The following is a 22,278-nucleotide window of genomic DNA, read 5'->3' as shown; positions in this document are numbered from 1 at the left end:
GTCTGGTGTCCAATGTCTGAAATTATGTATATCTCATACTTTAGTGTTTTGTTATTTTAGGCCGGAAGGTAAATCCAGCCTGTATTATTCCCATTTTTGGCTGCAAACAATGTTAAAAAAAAAATTCTGTGCTTAAAAATTGCAAGAAAGCAGAGCTTCCATATACCATTCTCCCAATTTGCCGAATACTAACATTTTACATTACCATAGTATAATGATGGAAATCAGGATATTAACATTGGGCACAATACTATCAAACAAATGACAGGCCTTGATTGGCTTCCATCAAGTTTTCTCCACTAATTTTCCAAAAATTGAATTCACAATCCTATGTTGTATTTTGTTCCCTTGCCTTTTATAACCTGGAAAGGTTATGAACTTTTGGAGAACTGGGCAAGTTATTTTACAAAAGGTTCTGCATTTTGGATCTGCCTGCAGTTCTCTCATTATTAGGACACAGTTATGCATGTTTTGGTCTTCCCAGGTAGCACTAGTGGTAAAGAACCTGCCTGCCAAAGCAGGAAACGTAAGAGATACGGTTCAATCCCTGGGTTGGGAAGATCCCTTGGAGGAAGGCATGGCAACCCACTCCAGTATTCTTGCCTGGAGAATCCCATGAACAAAGGAGCCTGGGGGGGCTATGGTCCATTGGGTCACAAAGAGTCGGACATGACTAAAGCGACTTAGCACATAGCACGTGCATGTTTTGGTGAGAATACTACCCAAGTCTTTGCCCTTCTTAGTGAATCACCTTGATGCCAATGTCACTATTGGTGATTATTTGGGTAAAAGTGCTGTAAGCAATGTTTTATCTTTGTAATTAAATACTTGGGAGAGATATTATGAGATAATTCTAATATCCCATTTTTCCCTTATACTTTCACCTTCATATTTACCATTCATCAATGGATTTTTTTATATAATTATAAAATTATGGTGATTTTCTATTTTCCTCATTCCCTTTATGAAGTAGAATTCTTCATCATTAAATTGAACCAGAATTCTTTCTTTGGGGTAGCCAATTTCATGGTCGATGGCAGCAATAAACAGGATAGGTCAGGAACATCTCCTTGTATTTGGGGGGGAAAAAAAACAAAGCTTCCAAGTAGTGTAGGGAACATGTGGAAGAGATAAAGGAGGAAATGAAAAAAAAAAGAAAATGGAAACAAGTAAAGTTTTGTCAATTTGAGCACCATGAACAAGAATCAAAAACAACAGTTTACAATAATAATTATGTTCTGGTTTATCAGATTAGCAGATTGTGAAGTGACACGAGCTCATAACAAAGTTCAAAGAAAAATATTAATGATATATGACCAAAATGTAGCTATAAGTACAAATAAGGGAGACAATAAGAATGTTGTATTAATTTTTTAATTTATTCATTAGCGTTTCAAAAAATAAGTATCAAGACACATGTTTATTTTACTTGTCATTAATTTTAAGTCTGTATATAAGGTTTTGATAGCTCACTGTTTTAATTTGTTCAAGCAAGCAAAAAATATTAAACCACAAGAAGAATTGTGGGGCAAGTAGTTCTGGAGTACTACCCAAGAAGAGGGAAATTAATCAGCATGATGGTAACTTAGAATAACCAGTTAGAGTAGGATAGAAGAGTAACTCACCAGTGTGGTAACATGATAGCTCAGTAAGTAGAGTGAGGTATTGAAAACAATATTAATAATTATAATACAGTTGAACTATTTCCAAGATATGAAATAGCAAGTATCCTAATAAGGGTAGTAACAGAGACTCATTCTTTTATTCTGTAGGACATGAACTACCTATCAGTTATATACTTTTATTAACTGCTAGCTTAAATAAAATACTAATAAGGAATATGTAAGGGAAGCATAGCTCAATAATACCCAAGTAGAAAACAGCTTACTTACTACTGCTGATCATGCAAAACTGGGCAGGACACGAATCTCAAAAATTAGAATCTAATGAATGATAGTGATGTAAATATATGTAAATATAACAGGTAAATATTCTTATAAAAAATCTATTAACCAGTGTGGCTTTTGATCACTTTGATTAACAACCAGGTCAACTTTCCTAAGAAAGAGATGATGGGTGGTTAAGATTTGCAACCTTATTAGCTGTCTTATTTTCTTTTTCATCTTTTTTTTCTGAGTCAGCTGAGACTGCTAAAATCAAAGGTCTACTGATAGTCCAACTGCCAACCACAGTAAGACAACACTGAGTGGGAATAACAGGGAAAATTATAAAACCCAATCAAAGCCATGCAATAGTAGTGTTTATAAACCCTCTTTATTTAAGTTTAGTGATCAATTTATAATCCTTGCAATAGCTGTAAAGTTTCCCCTCCATTTAAAGCTACTAAGAGACTGCTAAGATTGGGTTAGAATATTTTATGAAATATTTAAAATGCCATTTCATTTGGATCCTGACTGGTACTGCCTAGAGGTGAAAAGGTTCCTTAAAGGAATTGTGTTGCAGGAGGTATTTAGGGAAATCTGTTGTGTCAAAACAACATAGAAACTCAAAAAGAACTCAAACATTTGATGATAATGGAAAGTTTAAACATCTACCATTAAAACAAAATCAATAGAAAACAAATCTACACAAACACCTTGCAGGACCACAATACTTTAAAACCACATAGTATCTGAGAGTTCTGGCTCTTTGGAGAAGATAAGTATACCATATATAACAAGCAAAAAATTAGAATGCAAAAGATATATCTGAGCAATATTATAGAACAGTAAGCCAAAAACAATAGCCAAAAAAACAAAAACACAAGCACCAAAAGTAACTGTAAGCAAAACATCCACGGATAAACTCATATGAAAAATAACTCAAATAATTGATAATTAGGAGAATACATTTCTCACATTTAAAAAATGGATTAACAGGGACCATCCTATGTGAATGGATATTCAGAATGTTGATTGATATAAAAAGGAGAAATATTTGGCACTATTGAACAAAGCTGAAAGTATTTATCTCATGAATGAACAATTCTGCTTCTAGAATGGCCATAAATTCTGAAAACAGTTTTAACAGAGAGTGAATCTTGTCAATAAATACACAGGTTTTTTTCAGTGAAACTCAGAAACAAATAGGCTTTATACATGTCTTTCATTCAAAAGACTCCTCCCTAGTATAACTTATTCAGTATCAAGTAAGGTGCCTGCCCAAACTAAAAGCATTACCACATTCCTTACATTCATAGGGTTTCTTACCATTGTGAGTTCTCTGATGTTTTGTAAAGGATGAACTATGTCTAAAGGCCTTCCCACATGCTTTACATTCATAAGGTTTCTCTCCAGTATGAATTCTCTGATGTTCAGTAAGGGCTGAACTGTGTCTAAAAGCCTTCTCACATACCTTACATTCATATGGTTTCTCACCACTATGAATTCTTTGATGTTGAATAAGAGCTGAAGTAAGTCTAAAGAACTTTCCACATTCTTTACATTCATAAGGTTTCTGACCACTGTGAATTCTCTGATGTCGAGTAAGTTCACTTCCTACTCCAAAAGCTTTCCCACATTCCTTACATTTATATGGTTTCTCGCCAGTATGAATTCTCTGATGTCTGGTCAGGGATGAACTATTTCTAAAGACCTTTCCACATGCCTTGCATTCATAGGGTTTCTTACCAGTATGAATTCTTTGATGTCGAGCAAGTTCTCTACAGACTCCAAAAGTCTTCCCACATTGTTTACACGCATAAGGTTTTTCACCAGTATGAATTCTCTGATGTTCAATAAGCTGTGAACTAATTCTAAAGACCTTCTCACATTGAATACATTTGTATGGTTTCTCACCAGTATGAATTCTCTGATGTTCGGTTAGCTGTGAATGAAATCGAAAATCCTTGCCACATTCCATACATTTGTAAGGTTTCTCATCAGTATGGATTTTCTGATGTCTAGTAAGTTGTGCATGCACTCTAAAAGATTTCCCACAGAAAGTGCATTCATAGGGTTTCTTACAATCGTGAATTCTTTGAAATGAAGTGATTGCTTCAATTCCTCTAAAAGTCCTTCCATATTCCTTACATTTATAGCACTTCTGATCATCACGGTGTACACTAAGGGCTTCATAAAAACTAAATACATTCCCACATTCCATACATTTACAAGGTTTCACAGCAGTATGAATATTCAGTTGTAGGGTATACGGGTCATCTACTCCAAAGGTTTCCCAATATTTACTACATTCAGAGGTTTTTTTACCACTGTGAATTTTCTCATATTCATCAACACTTAATTCACAACTAAGGACCTTCCCATACTGCTTATATTCAAAGGGCTTCTTGCTATCATGAAATCTCTGATGTAATGTAAGAAATTTGTGGTTTTCGTAACTGGGTACCTTTTCAGAGATGATTTTTATTTGACTGAAACTTCCCACTTCAGGTCTTTGTACTTCAGTCTTCCTTTGGCTTTGCCAATCATTTCTAAAAATGGAGTTCTGAAGGCCAACTAATTTACTGTTTTCTATTACTTCCCACTGAGAATTATTTTTTTCAAGAATGACCTTGTCTACAGATAAAGTCTTTGTGTCGTACTTGGATTCCAAGTCTGAAAGAAAGGGAAAAGAAAAATTTCTTTTTTCATGTGTCACAAAAATAAAAGTTATAAAATGCGCAGTAGAAAAACTGAAAATAATTCACAGCATAAATTGATGATTAAAATATTGTTAATAAAGTTTGAAGAAAGGTAAAGAGAGCTCAGAGAAGGATAAGAGCATAATAACATAAGGATATGAAGTTTGTGATAAGAGATATGGATTGGCAGTGGGTCTGAAATTTTGGTGTTGGATTATCACCTAGTAAGCTTGTCAAAGGCAATGGCACCCCACTCTAGTCCTCTTGCCTGGCGAATCCCATGGACGGAGGAGCCTGGTGGGCTGCAGTCCATGGGGTCGCTAGGAGTTGGACACGACTGAGCGACTTCACTTTCACTTTTCACTTTCATGCATTGGAGGAGGAAATGGCAACCCACTCCAGTGTTCTTGCCTAGAGAATCCCAGGGACAGGGGACCCTGGTGGGCTTCTGTCTATGGGGTCACACAAAGTCGGACACGACTGAAGTGACTTAGCAGTAGCAGTAGCAGTAGCAGTAAGCTTGTCAAACACTGATGTGCCTGAACTAATCCATAATCCAGATAAACTGAATCAACATTTACAAATACGGAATTTAGTTATTGGCTATCTTGTAGAGATACTGTGAATACAGATGAAAATTTGATAATCTATACATTCTAACAGTTTTCTGAGATTTTTCTTTTATAATACAATCCCAATACTTTACCATGGATAACAAGGTTGTGCTTGTAAGACAGTACTTTAATCCATTATCCCCTTTCACCTAATCTTTTTTCACCTCCTATGTCAAACCACATTTCCTATCATTTAGAGATACCCACAAGATGTTTCATTTCTCAGAAACGGACTCCTTATACACCATCTCCTTTTCATTGTCCAGGTCTAAAAGTAAGTACCCTCAGAAATGATGTACTACTAGCTGACTCTAAGTAAGTTCATAGATCCGTCTCTATTCCAATATCTAGTTCCTTGCCCTCATACCCATTTTTTTTTCAATTTTGTATTCTGAAATTTACTCTGTTGTCATACTGTTTATTTCCTTATTCCTTAAACTTCAAAAAGACAAAATCATTATTTTATGTCCCACTGAATATCAAGGCTCAAGGTCATAGTAGTTGACAGTTACAAGAAAAGTAAATCACTGGTTGAAAGGAATCTAAGAATAAAAGCAAATATTACAAATATGTCACTGGAGAATACAACTATCAAAGTAACTATAAGAATAGTACAATAGTTACAGCATGCCTCCATGCTTTTAAAAATATCACACTACACTACAGTGATTTTATATACATAAATTTATATACATATGAAATTTCTAATATAGTAAGACATATGTATATATATAATAGTGTTTATAAATGATTGTTTTCTAATTGCCTCTCTACTTATACATATTATCTCCATCATTGCTATTAATTTCCTCCTATGCAAACTCATGAGTTTCTTTATCCCATATATCAATAAAGATGATGTTTTATTTACTTCTCTTCAGCAGTATTGTCACTATTATTCATCTATCCTATTGAAATCCTAGTTTATATTTACATGTTTTCCTTCATGCTCTTTCCCAAATACTCCATTTTCTTATACTCAAAACTAACCATTGCTATATTTCCCCCAAAATATCAGTGTTTTATATATTATAATAGGTATATACCATATTTTAAGGCTTCTGCAGTTCTGAGTAAAGCTGTGGCTGAAATGCTATGTAAAAGTGGAGGTAGGAGGTGGGAAAAAAGGGAGGTAGAGGTGGGAAATAGTGTAAGGCACCTTGTAACAAACAATCTGTTGGACCTAGCTGGAGATTGGCAATCAATGAGGGAAGAACCTGAGGAAAATCCAAAGTGACTGATACACATTGTATGATAAAGAACAAAAATAATTTCCTGTGACTGAATTATGTTATGTATAATTAAGGTGAAATAATGCAAACATCTTATTTGACTGCAACAATAAAATCATAAATGAATGCCAGTATCAGTAAATTAAAAGTACTTCCTTTTAGAAATGAAGAAGCTTTCTATCAAACAATTGTTCAGTTGTTGTGGAAATGTATTGAAATTTCTGAGAATAGTGGCACTGAAAATATTACATATTGAAAATCCATGAAACAACATTAGTCACAAAGAAAGGATTTAAATGTTATATTAATAAAAATGAAAGAATGAAAATAACCAGTGTATACATCCCATTCAAGAAGATAGAAGAGAACAAAGTGACCTAAAGAAAAGGTGAGGGGAGAATTGAATAAATACAGAATCAGAATGTGATGAGTTATAAACATGTAAAGAGTATAATTAACAAATATAAAATGTAAATGACAAAGAAGGGAAAGAACCATCACAGAGGATATTTTTAAAAATGATATTAGATTCCTCTGCTAATCAATTTGAAAATGTTGACATCAATTATTTTGTAGGTAAATAAATAGTGAAAACCCTAGATGCTATAAAAGTTGGGGGAAAAAAAGAACAATTTGCTAGAAAGAGATAAAATTGTCAAAGACTTACCTCCCATGAAAAAAAAAAATCATAAGCATGCCTATTACCTAAGATGTGGCAGTAACCAGGTAATGAGCCAGGGCTCCTAAAATAAAGATCTGAGCCATAACCTGGAGCAGGGAAGGTAGAAGATATGCCCTTGACGGTTGTGACAGAAGCAAGAATGTTATAATATTAATGAGTCATGACAAAATTCACAAAAATTATCTGAAGGAGACCACCATTTTGACAATGCAAGAATTGAAAAAGGGGGAAAAATAATTTGTGTACTAAAATATGTTAAGTAAACAACTAAATAAAATTTATAGCTAGTATTTTTAAAGAAGCAAAACACATAAAACATGGAAGACCAGAAGAACTCACTTTTAACCAATTCAGGTGTATGGTCTAGGATAGGGAAGATATAGAGTGAGGCTAGGAAAACTTCAGAAAGCAATAATATATTCAAGAAATAAAGAATCATGTCAATGGTACACAAAAATCCATAAGGAATTCCTCAGTATTTATATAGCTAGGTATCAACAGTCAAAGGCTGGGATGGGTTAAAGTATACTAAACTAATAAAAATCAACAAATCCATAATGACACATAAAGAAGAGATCAGTCAAATGGAGTTTCCCCAAAACATCACAGGGGCTTGCCTCCTCTTGAACAGGCTAGGCTTTTTATTCTGGTGATGACTTTCCTTGTTTCATCAAGTCTTTACTTTCCTGGCCCCATTTACTTGTCACATCCCACACAACCCTCCAGAGCAACTTTCTTTCCATCAATAAGGTAGTTACAACTGGCTTAGAAATGGAACACCCTGCTTACAAGACAGAAATGTAACATAATAAAACCTGCTTCTGATACTAATTAGCCATGTAACCTTGGAGAGGTAGCCTAAATATTAGTCTTAGCAATCTCTTCAAAGAAAAATAATGCAAGTAGTATTTATGTCATAGGGTTGCAGAATTAGGTAACTCAGTATATTAAAAGGGCTTAAAACAGGGCCTGGTACAAGGCAAGAACTACATAAGCTGAGAGGAAAACAAGTAGCTTTCTAAAACATTAAGAGGTCCTTGCTAGAATTCTGACTTAATGTTAAATGCAAAGTTCTTTAACCTCTAGAAGGTATAAGACAATACTTGTATCAGGCAATGAATATGAATTCTGTTTGCCAATCTAACAACATAAATTATTCTTTTGATAATCATATCAAATCAAGACAGTATCTTAGCTGTTCTCCCAGAGGTGGGTAAGGAAATAATATAAAGAATTTAAAGCAACTCTGGGCTCAAACAAAATACAATAGATACCTTAAAGGATATACTCTATATATCCTATAATCAGATCTAGCTCTCTGGGTATCAAGGAAGGCAGAAATTATATGAAGAAACTAAGAAGGGAATTCATACAAATTATATGAAGAATGATGAAGGTTCTAAAAGGAGGTGTCATCTCCAAAACCATGCTCAATCCATGCATTTGGAAACTTGGAGAAGAAATTCATCTAGTGTCTTAAAAAATAGCATTGAATTAACTGAATGTCAACTGATAGTCTACGGAACATATTCTAAATTATGTGAACAGCCAAATTTACCCAATGAGACCAAGTTGCTATAATTTTCCATCATCACATCCCAGTACAAGTCCCTCTGAGCAGAATCCAGATATTCCCACTCCTCCTGAGAGAAGCTGATGACCACATCCCTGAATGTCACCAATTCCTAAAACAAGAAACACATATTACATGTAAAATTGAAGGAAACATTTTTGACTAAAAGATAAAAAAGAATTAAACTATTACATATAGAATGGATAAACAACAAGGGCCTAGTGTATAGCACAGAGAACTATTTAATATCCTGTAATAAACCATAATGAAAATATGAAAAAGAATATATATTTGTATAAATGAATCACTTTGCTGTATAGCAGAAATTAACACAGCATTGTAAATGAACATTGTACGTCACATGCCTGTGGCATGAATTATCAATGATAATGAATTTCTACATCCTTGTTCCTCAGTACAGGAAAAATATATAGCTTAGAAAATAGGGTATGAACAATGTTTTAAAATTTCTTACAACCCCAAGTTCATCACTGTTAATCACCATTTCACATTATATAAGAATTATAACTTCTAATGAAAAATTATTTATTAAGTGCTTTTTAGTGGCTGCAGAGTAGTGTGCTTGGTGAAAATATATGTGCCTTAATTATATTTAGACATAGGTTGGATAAGGTCTTCTCCAATTCTGAAATCAATAATAATCTACTATTTATGTCTGAGACTGCTGCTGCTAAGTCACTTCAGTCGTGTCCGACTCTGTGTGACCCCATAGACGGCAGCCCACCAGGCTTCCCCGTCCCTGGGATTCTCCAGGCAAGAACACAAGTGGGTTGCCATTTCCTTCTCCAATGCATGAAAGTGAAAAGTGAAAGTGAAGTTGCGTAGTCGTGTCCGACTCTTTGAGACCCCATGGACTGCAGCCCACCAGGCTCCTCCATCCATGGGATTTTCCAGGCAAGAGTACTGGACTAGTCAACATCAAATCCAATCTACCTGGAAAATCAGGTCTGTTCAGAAGTAGAGTTTGCTCATATGTCATTAAATGGATCCATTTGCTTTTTTTCTCAAGACTATGTAAAAGGATGGTAAATGCCTCCCTCTGGGGATTCTGTTTCTACCCTATAACCGCTCTGAATAAAAAATGTATACATAGGAACACTGAACATTACTTGGAAAAGAGGTAGGCACACAGAAGGTACAGTGTGCTGTTTGACTCCAACTCTCACTAGAAAGTGAAAATGGGGGTTTTCATGAGGATGTGGGGGGTAGGCTCTTAAAGCTGTTTTCTTGGAAGATTCAGGTAAATGAAATGTTCACAAAGGAGAGAAACAGCAACTTACATGGTCCATGGTTAGAACCGTAAAGAATTGGTCGAGGAATTCCACTTCTGGTATGACAGCATGAGGAGTTCTATGGAGATTGTCCCCATTGAAACTGGTGAAAATTATATATAAAAACAAAGCAAATGAAGAAACATTTGTTCAAGAAAATCTAGTAAAACTTACTAAGAACTGTAAAAGTCTGCAGTATCTGAACCTAATCTGCACCCTTCCTTATCCCTCCATCCTAGTGAGAAAAAGATTCTATTCCAAACTAGTACAACTAAGGACACAAACTTCCTCACTCCTCCTCAATCTCTGCTCCCAGTCAGATAACTATCTTCCTGGGAGGAGGAGAACATCAGCATTTCTCATTTGCCCCCAGCTACCTTTGCTCAGGCAAATGCAACTAAGGCATGCAACTGCCTAGCAGCCAGGTGAGAACTGTAGGCTGTACCTTGGGTGTGGCACTGCTGAGAATACTGCGGTTTCAATCATCTTTGCTTTGGCTCATGGGGTAGGAGTTCCATGCCAAGAGAGGGAGCTGAGACCTAAGACTACTGAGCAACCCCCTCCATATCCCTCTCCATTTCCAATGGAGTGTGGAGAAGTTCAAGGATAAGGATATTCTCAAAAACAGTGGAAATTTTAGTGAAAAGCTATTGGGGTTAGTGAAAGGCTATAAAGATTGAAAAATTCATTGGAGATAAATGCTAAACTGTAGGCAGGCTATTTTTGTTAGAAGGGATCAGAGAAAGATATTTGGGGAGCCCTTTGTACTGTCAGAACAAATCTCAAATACTGACTTGATTTCCTTAGTCTGTGAAGCAGTGTATCCCTAGGACATTTCTGAAAATAATAGTGCCATCAGTCACAATTAGGGAATCGTAACAGCTTGGTGTGGTCAGGTAAAGAGACATTCAAAGAGCCTTGTCAAGACCACTGCCATCCAAGGGTGACTGTGTAATAGTCAAGTCTATACTCCAAGGAGCACTATTAGAGATTTACACTATAGGGGAGATAGATTTCACTTAATTTAGCCAGTTACTAAATAAATATAAATAACAATAACAAGAGGGGAAGGAGACAAAACTATCACAGTTGAAACAACTATCTAAAAATGTCAACTTTCCATAAACAAGACAGGATAATACAACCCATAAACCAAAAACAAAACCAACAATAGAAACTGACTGTGAAAACAACTAGATTGAACAAAGAATTCAAAGTAACAACTATAAATATATTCAAATAAACAATAAACATGCTTAAAGTAAATGAAGGTATGATCATAATGTCATAATCTGTGAAGAGACAGAAGTTATTTAATATCACCAGGTAGTTGGTGATGGACAGGGAAGTCTGGTGTGCTGCAGTCCATGGAGTCCCAAAGAGTCAGACAAGACTGAGCAACTGAACTGAACTGAGTATCACCAGATGTAAATTCTGAATACTGAAGTTGAAAAGTATAACCAAAATGTAAATTTCACTAGAATGTCTCAACAGTTGATATGAAGTAGACAGAAAAAAAGTATTAGCAAACTTAAAGGTATCTTGATAGACATGCAACCTGAAGAACAACAACACAAAAACAAGAAAAATGAAAAGAGCTTCAGAGAAATGTTGGAAACCATTAAGCACACACTTGTAATAGATGTAACAGAAAAGCGTAAAGGAGTATTTTAACATATTCAAGTAAATAATGGATGAAAGTTCCTAAATTAATTGAAAAATATTACTCTATATATCCAGAAAGCTTGATGAACACCAAATAGAATAAATTCATAGAGATCTACAGACAGACAAATCATGGTAAAAATCGTGAAATATGAGAGAATCTGGAAAGCAGAAAGGAAAATTAGTTGTCACTTAAAAGTGAATCCTTAATAAGTTTACTTGATGACACTGCACAGAAACAATGGAGACCATAAGGCAATGGGATAATATATACAAAGTGCTCAAAAAAACTTTCAATCAAGAGCTATTTTTCAAATGTGAAGATGAAATAAAGATATTACCAGATAAAGAAAAACTGAGGGAATTAGTTAAATGTTAGCAGTCCTGTCTTAAAGAAATACTCAAGGGAGTTCTTCAGGTTAAAAGTAAGTCCCAGGTAGTAATACATATTCCATGTGAAAAAAACAAAGAGCACTAGTAAAGGTAATTATGTAATTTAAAAGACAGTACACATACATATTTCTTCTCCTTCACATAACGGATTTATGTGGCAGGTTTAAAATTTCTCAACAAATATTAGCAAACTGAACTCAAGAATACATTAAAATGATCATACACCATGATCAAGTGGGATTTATTCCATGGATGCAAGAATGGCTCACCATCCCCCAAACAATATGATACAACATATTAACAAAATGAGGGATAAAACCCACATAATCACCTGAATAGATGCATAAAAAGTATTTGACAAAAATTAAACATCAATTTATGATAAAAACTCAGCAAAGTGGATATAGAAGGAACATACTTCAGCATAATAACAAGTTCATAGCAAATATCATACCTAATGGTGAAAAGTTGAAAGCTTTTCCTCCAAGATCAGGAACAAGACAAAGATGCCCACTCTTGCCACTTTTATTCAACACAGAATTAGAAGTCTTAGCTACAGCAATTACATTTTCTAAAAAAGGAAGACAGAAATAAAAGGTATGCAAATGAGAAAAGAAGTAAAACTGTCACTATTTGCAGATGAAATGATAGTATATACAGGAAGACCCTGAAGATTCCATCAAAAAACTTAGAAGTAATAAATTTAGTAAAGTTGCAGGATACAAAATCCATACACCAAATATCAGTTGCATTTCTATAGACTTATAATGAGCACTCAGAAAAATTAAGCTATCCTCTGCTCATTGATTGGAAGAATTTAAAAAAGAGCTGGATTTCAAATTACATTCCAAAGCTATAGTAATCAATACAGTATGTTATTTAAAAAAAAAAAAAAAAAGCCATACACACAGACCAATGGAATAGAATAAAGGGCTCAGAAAATAAACCCAAGTATTATACTTATGGTCAATTTATGACACAAGAGCCAATACACAATGTAGTAAGGACAGGCTCTTCAACAGATGTTATTGGGAAAAGGGACAGTCATATGGAAAAGCATGAAGCTAGGTCACTATTTTGCACCATACATAAATATAAAGTCAAAATGGATTAAAGACTTGAACATAAAACCTGAAACCATAAAATTCCCAGAAGGTAATATCGTGGGTAAACAACCTGACATCAGTCTTGGCTGTGATTCTTTTTGGAGATAGCATGAAAAAAGTAACAAAAGCAAAAATAAACAAGTGGGACCACATCAAACTAAAAAACTTTGTGCACCAAAGAAAACCATCAACAAAATGAAAAGGCAACCTACTAGTAGAAAATATTTGCAAATCAAATTACTGATAAGGGGTTCATATCCAAAACACATAAAGAACTCATACAACTCAATAGGAAAAAACCTTCAATTTAAAAAATGGGCAAAGGGTATGAATAGAATTTTTCCAAGGAACAGGATCCCGAACATGTACATGAAAAGGTGCTCAACATCATTAATCAGGGAAATGGAAATCAAAACCTCAATGAAACCTCATCTCAACCTTCAGAATGGTGATTATCAAAAAGACAAGAGGTAACAAATGCTGGTGAGGACACAGAGAAAGGGAATTCTTGTTCACTGTTCATGGGAATGTTAATTGGTAAGACCACTGTGGAAAACAGAATGGAGGGTCCTTTAAAAAATTAAAAACAAATACCATATGATTCTGCAATTGCACTTCTGAGTATTTTTCTTAAGGAAGTTAAAACACTGACTGAAAAAGATTTATGTACCCTCAAGTTCATGCAACATTACTTATTTATAATAGCAAGTAATGAAAATAATGTAACTGTCCATGGATGGATGGATGCGTAAAGAAAATATCACACACACACATCCCAACACACAAATGGAATGTTATTCAGCCATGAAAAATAAAATCTTGCCATTTGTGAAAACATGGATGAACCCTGAAGACACTATAAGTAAGAGCAAGACAAATACTGTATGATCTTACTAATATATGAACTCTAAAAAAACAAAAGACAAACTCCTAGACACTGAAGAGAAATTGGTGGCTGCTAGAGATGGGGGGTGAGAGGGTGGGCAAAATGGGTAAAGGTAGTCAAAAAGTAAATTTTAATTCTAAATAAATCATGGGGATGAATGTTCACCATGATGACCATATTTAATAATACTGTATTGTATATTTGAAAGTTGCTAAGAGAATAAAAAAGTTGCTGAATCTAAAATGTTCTTATTACAATGAAAAAACAACTTGTAACTTTGTATAGTGATGAATGTTGAAACAGACTTATTGTGGCCATTTTGAAATATATACAAATATTGAATCATGTTGTTCACCTGAAACTAATATAACGTTATATATTATGTCTCCAAAAAAATTTTAAAAGCCCCACATACCTAGAGAGAAAATTTTTGGAAGAATGTATGTTATTAACAATGATTATTTCTAGATGGTGGGATTGTGGGTAATTATTGACTTATAAGTTCCTTAAAAATTGAATATTTTACAACCTGCATCAATTCCACCATCAGACATATCAGTTTAGTTCAGTTCAGTCGCTCAGTCATGTCCAACTCTTTGCGATCCAATGAATTGCAGCAAACCAGGCCTCCCTGTCCATCACCAACTCCCAGAGTTCACGTCCATCGAGTCAGTGATGCCATCTAGCCATCTCATCCTCTGTCGTCCCCTTCTCCTCCTGCCCCCAATCCCTCCCAGCATCAGAGTCTTTTCCAATGACTCAACTCTTTGTATGAGGTGGCCAAAGTACTGGAGCTTCAGCTTTGGCATCATTCCTTCCAAAGAACACCCAGGACTGATCTCCTTTAGAATGGATTGGTTGGATCTCTTTGCAGTCCAAGGGACTCTCAAGAATCTTCTCCAACACCGCAGTGCAAAAGCATCAATTCTTCGGTGCTCAGCTTTCTTCGCAGCCCAACTCTCACATCCATACATGACCACTGGAAAAACCATAGCCTTGAGTAGATCGACCTTTGTTGGCAAAGTAATGTCTCTGCTTGTGAATATGCTATATAGATTGGTCATAACTTTCCTTCCAAGGAGTAAGCGTCTTTTAATTTCATGGCTGCAATCACCATGTGCAGTGATTTTGGAGCCCAAAAAAATAAAGTCTGACACTGTTTCCACTGTTTCCCCATCTATTTGCCATGAAGTGATGGGACCAGATGCCATGATCTCAGTTTTCTGAATGTTGAGCTTTAAGCCAACTTTTTCACTCTCCTCTTTCACTTTCATCAAGAGGCTCTTTAGTTCTTTACTTTCTGCCATAAGGTTGGTATCATCTGCATGTCTGAGGTTATTGATATTTCTCCCGGCAATCTTGATTCAAGCTTGTGCTTCTTCCAGCCCAGCGTTTCTCATGATGTACTCTGAACATAAGTTAAATAAGCCGGTGACAATATACAGCCTTGATGTACTCCTTTTCCTATTTGGAACCAGTCTGTTGTTCCATGTCCAGTTCTAACTGTTGCTTCCTGACCTGCATACAGGTTTCTCAAGAGGCAGGTCAGGTGGTCTGGTATTCCCATCTCTTTCAGAATTTTCCACAGTTTATTGTGATCCACATAGTCAAAGACTTTGGCATAGTCAAGAAAGCAGAAATAGATGTTTTTCTGGAACTCTCTTGCTTTTTCCATGATCCAGCGGATGTTGGCAATTTGATCTCTGGTTCCTCTGCCTTTTCTAAAACCAGCTTGAACATCAGGAAGTTCACAGTTCACATGTTGCTGAAGCCTGGCTTGGAGAATTTTGAGCATTACTTTACTAGCGTGTGAGATGAGTGCAATTGTGCGGTAGTTTGAGCATTCTTTGGCATTGCCTTTCTTTGGGATTGGAATGAGAACTGACCTTTTCCAGTCCTGTGGCCCCTGCTGAGTTTTCCAAATCTGCTGGCATATTGAGTGCAGCACTTTCACAGCATCATCTTTCAGGATTTAAAGTAGCTCAACTGGAATTCTATCACCTCCACTAGCTTTGTTCGGAGTGATGCTTTCTAAGGTCCACTTGACTTCACATTCCAGGATGTCTGGCTCTAGGTGAGTGATCACACCATCGTGATTATCTGGGTCAAGATCTTTTTTGTACAGTTCTTCTGTGTAGTCTTGCCACCTCTTCTTAATATCTTCTGCTCCTGTTAGGTCCATACTGTTTCTGTCCTTTATTGAGCCCATCTTTCCATGAAATGTTCCCTTGGTATCTCTAATTTTCTTGAAGAGATCTCTAGTCTTTCCCATTCTGTTGTTCTCCTCTATTTCTTTGCATTGATCGCTGAGGAAGGCTTTCTTATCTATCCTTGCTGTTCTTTGGAATTGTGCATTCAGATGCTTATATCTTTCCTTTTCTCCTTTGCTTTTCGCTTCTCTTCTTTTCACAGCTAATTGGAAGGCCTCTTCAGACAGCCATTTTGCTTTTTTGCATTTCTTTTTCATGGGGTTGGTCTTGATCCCTGTCTCCTGTACAATGTCACGAACCTCCGTCCATAGTTCATCAGGCACTCTCTATCAGATTTAGTCCCTTAAATCTATTTCTCACTTCCACTGTATAATCATAAGGGATTTGATTTAGGTCATACCTGAATGGTCTAGTGGTTTTCCCTCCTTTCTTCAATTTAAGTCTGAATTTGGCAATAAGGAGTTCATGATCTGAGCCACAGTCAGCTCCCCGTCTTGTATTTGCTGACTGTATAGAGCTTCTCCATCTTTGGCTGTAAAGAATTAATCAGTCTGATTTCCGTGTTGACCATCTGGTGATGTCCGTATGTAGAGTCTTCTCTTGTGTTGTTGGAAGTGGGTGTTTGCTATGACCACTGCGTTCTCTTGGCAAAACTCTATTAGCCTTTGCCCTGCTTCATTCCATACTCCAAGACCAAATTATGGGTATACTTTCAGATTAGACCTTGTTTTCCTAAACACTTGAGGTTTCTGAGTCATGTCAGGCTTGGATGCCACCATTCTCAAAACAATGTCTTCTAGAAGCTAGTAACTGCAACCTTACTTTTTATAAAACTAGACAACTGACTACCTGGCTACAAGTTTCCCCAAGTGCCAGGTCCAGACTGGGTTTCAGGCCTTTTCTTCTAAAAAGAAATTAGATTTAGTCTATTAAAATTACATTTATCACTCCTCCAACCACTTCTAATTGGGTCTGTTACACCAAAATGGCAGACCAAGAAATTGAGATCTTAATCATACAAGACTCAGATCTAGAACTTGGAACTGAGAAATACTTCCAATTGTGTGCATTCGCCAAGCTGATACAGTCCTATGCCTCATTTTGACAGGAAGTTATCACAGTCATAGTTGCCTAGTTCACTAAATTAAAACTGAACAAAACTCTGTGAGGCTCTAGAGTACAGATCTGTTCTGTGTTCTCCATTTCTTATCTATAAGATATAGGCTTCATTCAGCCTCCTTGACCTTCCCTGAGTTCCAAAGGGTAGATTCAAACAATTGCTAATCAGGGAAGGGAGGGGATACAGAAACAGATGGGAAACAATCAAATGGTGGTTCAGGCTCCAGACAGGCTCCTGGTTCCTACTCAAAGAAATATGCATAACAATGTCTTTGAGTTCTGTGAAACTGGAGCCCCCACCCAGGTGGAGGATGATAACTTCAGACTAAACACAAGATTCCTGAAACACAGCTCTGTTGCCTCATCACCAAACAATCAAAAAAAAAAGTCACAAACCCTGCAGCGCTCACCCCAAATGTTGCCTCCTGTTTCTGGGGATGAGTGATGACCATCCTGTTAGGTCTCCTGTTTGGCCCCTGTCTATTTCGTCTCTGAGAAGAGCCCAAAGTTTCAAACTAAATTGCTGTTATTACAAGGATGAATGCTTGTTTCAGACAAAAAATACCTTGATTTAGATCTGGTAGAGAGAGACTTTTGCTCTGTTAGGCAGGCCTACACCCATGCACAACAGAAAGAAGTTACAAAAGAAAGAGACCTGTGCCCCAATTCCCAAAAAGTATCTTGAGTATGAAGTCTCTCAGGGGGGAGTTGTTAGGGAGAGCACACTGATTGAAACCACCCACCCTGGCCAGGCATCATAGTAACCATTTGCAGGAGTTGTTTTATGACAGGAGGTCCTGGTAAGGAACATGGAACTAATAAGCCACCACCAACCGGAAGAGTTCAGGAAAGGTCAGAAGGAGATACCACATGTCCAACCACCTCCCAGAATCCTTCTCACTGGTATCCATCTTGGCTGAACAAGGCGTACACCAGCAGGAAGGACTCTGAGTCAGACTGATTGGCTTAAGACAACCCAGAAACTAATCCCATCACCGTAGGGGTTCCCTTACCTTCCTGCTCTCCGCCCGGTGCCCTTTCCCAATAAAATCTCTTGCTTTGTCAGCACATGTGTCTCCTAGGACAATTCATTTCCGAGTGTTAGACAAGAGCCCAGTTTCGGGCCCTGGAAGGGGTCCTCCTTCCTGCAACAGGTAGGCTATCCCTTCTCCAGCAGATCTTCCCAACCCAGGAATCAAACTGAGGTCTCCTGCATTGCAGGCAGATTCTTTACCAGCTGAGCTACCAGGAAAGCCCTAAATGATCAGAAAGATTCTGAGGACACAAGGCGTACAGGATGTGGCATATGTGCCTACTAAGTCGCTCAGTTGTGTACTGACTTTGCGACCCTATACACTGTAGCTTGCCAGGCTCCTCTATCAGATTCTCCAGGTATAAATACTGGAGCGGGTTGCCATGCTCTCCTCCAGGGGATTTTCCTGAATTCAGGGATCAAACCCACACTTCTTACGTCTCCTGCATTGGCAGGCAGGTTCCTTACCACTAGCACCATGTGGACTCTGCAATTAAAGGTTAGTAAATTTTTCTGTAAAGAACTGAAAGGTTGTTGCTGAACCACGAAAAGACACCGGGATTCTTGGCCTCCAGAGGAGAAGAACAATCCAGGGCCAGAGACGAGACTTGATCGCTCAGAGCTTTTGTGTAATAAAGCTTTATTAAAGTATAAAGGAGATAGAGAAAGCTTCTGACATAGGCATCAGAAGGGGGCAGAAAGAATACCCCTCTGCTAGTCTTTAGCTGGATGTTATATAGTTACTAGTGGTCTCTTAATGAAAGAAAGAAATGTCTTAAAACTCAGAGAATGGCCATAAAACGTTTGACTTGAATCTTGTGGAAAGGCAGATTACCATACAAATAGTTTTATTTACACAGATTAGGGGAACAATGTTTTGTCAATTGGGCAGAACTGACTTGAAGACAGAGTCTGGGGGTAAATGCATAGTATATTAACATAGCTTAAGACATATTTCCATAAGAAAAGTGCATTGGTTAACTCAAGATTTGAGAAAAGTTCACTTCAGGTGGAACCAGGTGTCATTATGGCAACACAGTATTTTAAGAGAAACCTCTTTTTAAATTTGTATAGAGAAAGGAAAAATATATATATCACTAGTTTGTTTCCTCCTGCTGCTTTAGAGAAGGATAAAAAAAGTCTGACACTTGCAGCCTATTTTCTCCGTTTGGAGACCCCTGGCCTTCCTGCCTGTTACCCTCTCAGAACCAGAGAGTAAATATGTTAGACTTTGTGAGCCAAAAGACAAAATCAAGGATATTATGTAGATGCTAATATAACAAGAGAGAAAACAAATTTCCACAAAATGTCTTCACAAAATTCTAAACTTCATTTATGAACACTGAAATCTGAATTTTATGTAATTTTCATGTCATGAAATATTGTCCTCCTTTTGATATGCTTTCAGTGACAGAAAAATGTTAAAAACCAGTCTTAGTTCACAGTCCATACAAAAAAAAAAAATAGGCTACAAGCTGGATTTGGCTTACAGGGTCATGGTTTGCTGACCTCTGTTCAAGACTCAGACCATTATATAGTACTGACTCTCAGTTTACACAATTATGTGACTCAAAAAAGAAAAAAATGATAACAAATCTTATACAAGAACTGGTTGGTACCACATAAATCTCCTAAACCTTTGGGAAAAAATGTCTGCCCTTCAAAAAGATGTCTCTGTACATATCCCCAATAATATTCTTGGTGGTTTAGTCACTAAGTTGTGTCCAACTCTTTGTGGCCCGCCAGGCTCCTCTGTCCATGGGATTCTCCAGGCAAGAATACTGGAGTGGGTTGCCGTTTCCTTCTCCAGGGGATGATAATATTCTTAAAGGCCTCCAAAACAGAAGCTTGTTTTTACTGAAGACTGTTACTGAAATAAAACCTTCTCCTTCCTTGCCATTACCTCATTCATGTCTTTGAATAAAATCTAAAGTATCTAATGTGTAATTCTGCCTAAGCATTGGTTTCCTCCTTAACAAATCACCATGTAACAGAGGACTCTTTCTGTGTCATAAATCTACTCAGGCAAAAAGAGCACATGGGCAAGGTGCTGGTGAGTAGTTATACAGAAATTAACTGTAGGAAGGGCATTTGATGAGGAACTGGGAAAGAAGGGGTCCATCCTCATGGTATTAATAACTATCATTAACTAAGAAGAGAAGGCCTGGAGACCAGGTAAATGGATTAGTCACTATTTGGCAGGGCATTTAATTCATTCCATGAAACAGAAAAGCTCAAAAATGACCTCTAGCTTGGCTTTGAGATGTGTGACTGCAACACTTTTTTCCTTTCATGGCTCTTCTTTTAGAATTCAGCAAAACTTGGAGGAGAAAGGGAATCATGACATACCAGGCCTTTCATACCAACACAGGTTAAATAAGAACACAATCTTCACTGCTAGCAAGCCTCCATCATCAATGTTCAATATACCCAGTGGAAGAATGAGAAAGACTGGAATACTGTTGATCCTTCCCTGTATCATAAAGAAAAATCAGTTAACTGTAGCCTAGGACCAGAATCTGTTTCTATGTTCACCTTAGTTCCCTGTTGACAAAGCTATGAAAATACTGTATGTCTGCAGTATGCAGCTTGCCACCACAGAGCTTCCAAGAGGAATCTTTGGAAGCAGAAATTTTACTCTTGATGCCTTAATATCATGGTTTCCCAGCACCCTGCTTTAGGGATAATTCCAGCTCTAAAATCGCCCTAACAAACACAGAAATGTGCTTTTTTTTTGTTTCAACCTTCATTCTACCTCTCAATATACTGAAGACCCAGAATGCTATTTTTGTGCAGCTAGCATTCCGGTGTAATCTGGCTCTTAAAAGTGAAAACACAGAGGCAATAAAAGAAAACCCAGAATTCCAACAAATTCCAAGAAAACCATGGAATTGACAATTAGTGCCAGAACAGGCTGCACTAAATGTACTGAATGCCTGTGTATCAAGCTCTTAAGCTAGACAACAGAGTCAGGGTACATTGATGAAGGGAACAGGGGCCATGCTTTAAAACTGAGGGTCTCTGTGGGTAACAAGGGCCTCAGAGTCTTAACAGGACAGACAGTCACACAGGGATCTTTTCCACGGATTCCTCAACGCTAGAACTACAAAAATGAAGCTCTACCCTACTAAAAGTGAAAAAGCCACATCAGGCCAGTTTTTGTTTTGTTTTTTAAATAAAGGTGATGGTAGCTTGATGTTTATTTGTAGCATGTGGGAACTACTTTTCTGACCCGGGATCAAGCCCCGCCCCCTGTAATGGAAGCCTGAAATCTTAGGAACTGGACCACCTGGGAAGTACTTAGGCCGGGAGTGATCAGACTGTAGCCTGTTACAATAGTGGAGCCAAATGGTTACTTAGTTACAGTACATAACGCATCACAGTCGCCGCCGACCAGGGTCATTAGTAAGGCCCCGCCCACATTCTTAGGCTCTTAACCTGGACCAGTCAGAGCCTCCGCATGCACACAACCTGGTCCCGTCCCTCACACATTCGCTCTCGCTCTTTCTCATAGCACTTATAACCACATCTTACGCTGACGCAGTCACACAGTCACACCCACAATCACCTTCCTCAGCAGGTAACTTGCAAAGACTAAGGCTCCCGCCTCTACCTGCCGCATCCGTACCTGGGAAACTTCAAGACTCCAGCAGTGAGCTCCTCCTGCATCCAGACCGGAGTCACCGCCACTCACCACTAGGCAAACTATGACTACAAGGCTAGGGGAAAATGAACCAGAGGCCGACGTGCATTCGTGCCCTCAGGGCCTGTGAGAAACGTAGTCCAACCCGGAAAAGCGGACCCTGGCAGAAACAGATCAAGCGCCGGCAGCCCAGACCTCGCCGCTGCTAACCCGCCGCCGCGTGGACTCCTGGGAGCGCCAGCCAGTGC

The 22,278-nt window shown here is 37.4% G+C and overlaps 2 protein-coding genes across 7 annotated transcripts in view; one reads left to right on the top strand and one right to left on the bottom strand.

Annotated features, from left to right (window-relative positions):
* The window catches only part of ZNF382 (zinc finger protein 382), an 83,000-nt gene that overhangs the window by 10,819 nt on the left and 49,903 nt on the right, over positions 1 to 22,278 (top strand). The window lies entirely within an intron of this gene.
* On the bottom strand, positions 1,359 to 22,269 carry ZNF529 (zinc finger protein 529). 4 transcript variants are annotated; one of them, XM_086352029.1, is made up of 6 exons: positions 22,016 to 22,154; positions 20,737 to 20,860; positions 12,488 to 12,604; positions 9,985 to 10,078; positions 8,669 to 8,795; positions 1,359 to 4,556 (listed from the first exon to the last, which is right to left on the bottom strand). In XM_086352029.1, the coding sequence occupies exons 4-6, from the start codon at positions 9,991 to 9,993 to the stop codon at positions 3,145 to 3,147; spliced, it is 1,548 nt and encodes a 515-aa protein (XP_086208155.1). In that variant the 5' UTR covers positions 9,994 to 10,078; positions 12,488 to 12,604; positions 20,737 to 20,860; positions 22,016 to 22,154; the 3' UTR covers positions 1,359 to 3,144. The 4 variants fall into 4 exon arrangements, with proteins under 4 accessions (XP_086208155.1, XP_086208154.1, XP_086208156.1 ...); XM_086352028.1 differs by lacking the exon at positions 20,737 to 20,860 and having other exon boundaries at positions 22,016 to 22,269; XM_086352030.1 differs by lacking the exon at positions 12,488 to 12,604.

Source organism: Bos grunniens, chromosome 18 (genome assembly GCF_055505025.1).
Source record: "Bos grunniens cultivar Pamir isolate PY7600 chromosome 18, Bosgru_T2T1.0, whole genome shotgun sequence".
Taxonomy (NCBI): Eukaryota; Metazoa; Chordata; class Mammalia; order Artiodactyla; family Bovidae; genus Bos; species Bos grunniens.
Note: the sequence above shows the minus strand (reverse complement) of the source record. Positions and strands in the feature narration are given on the sequence as shown.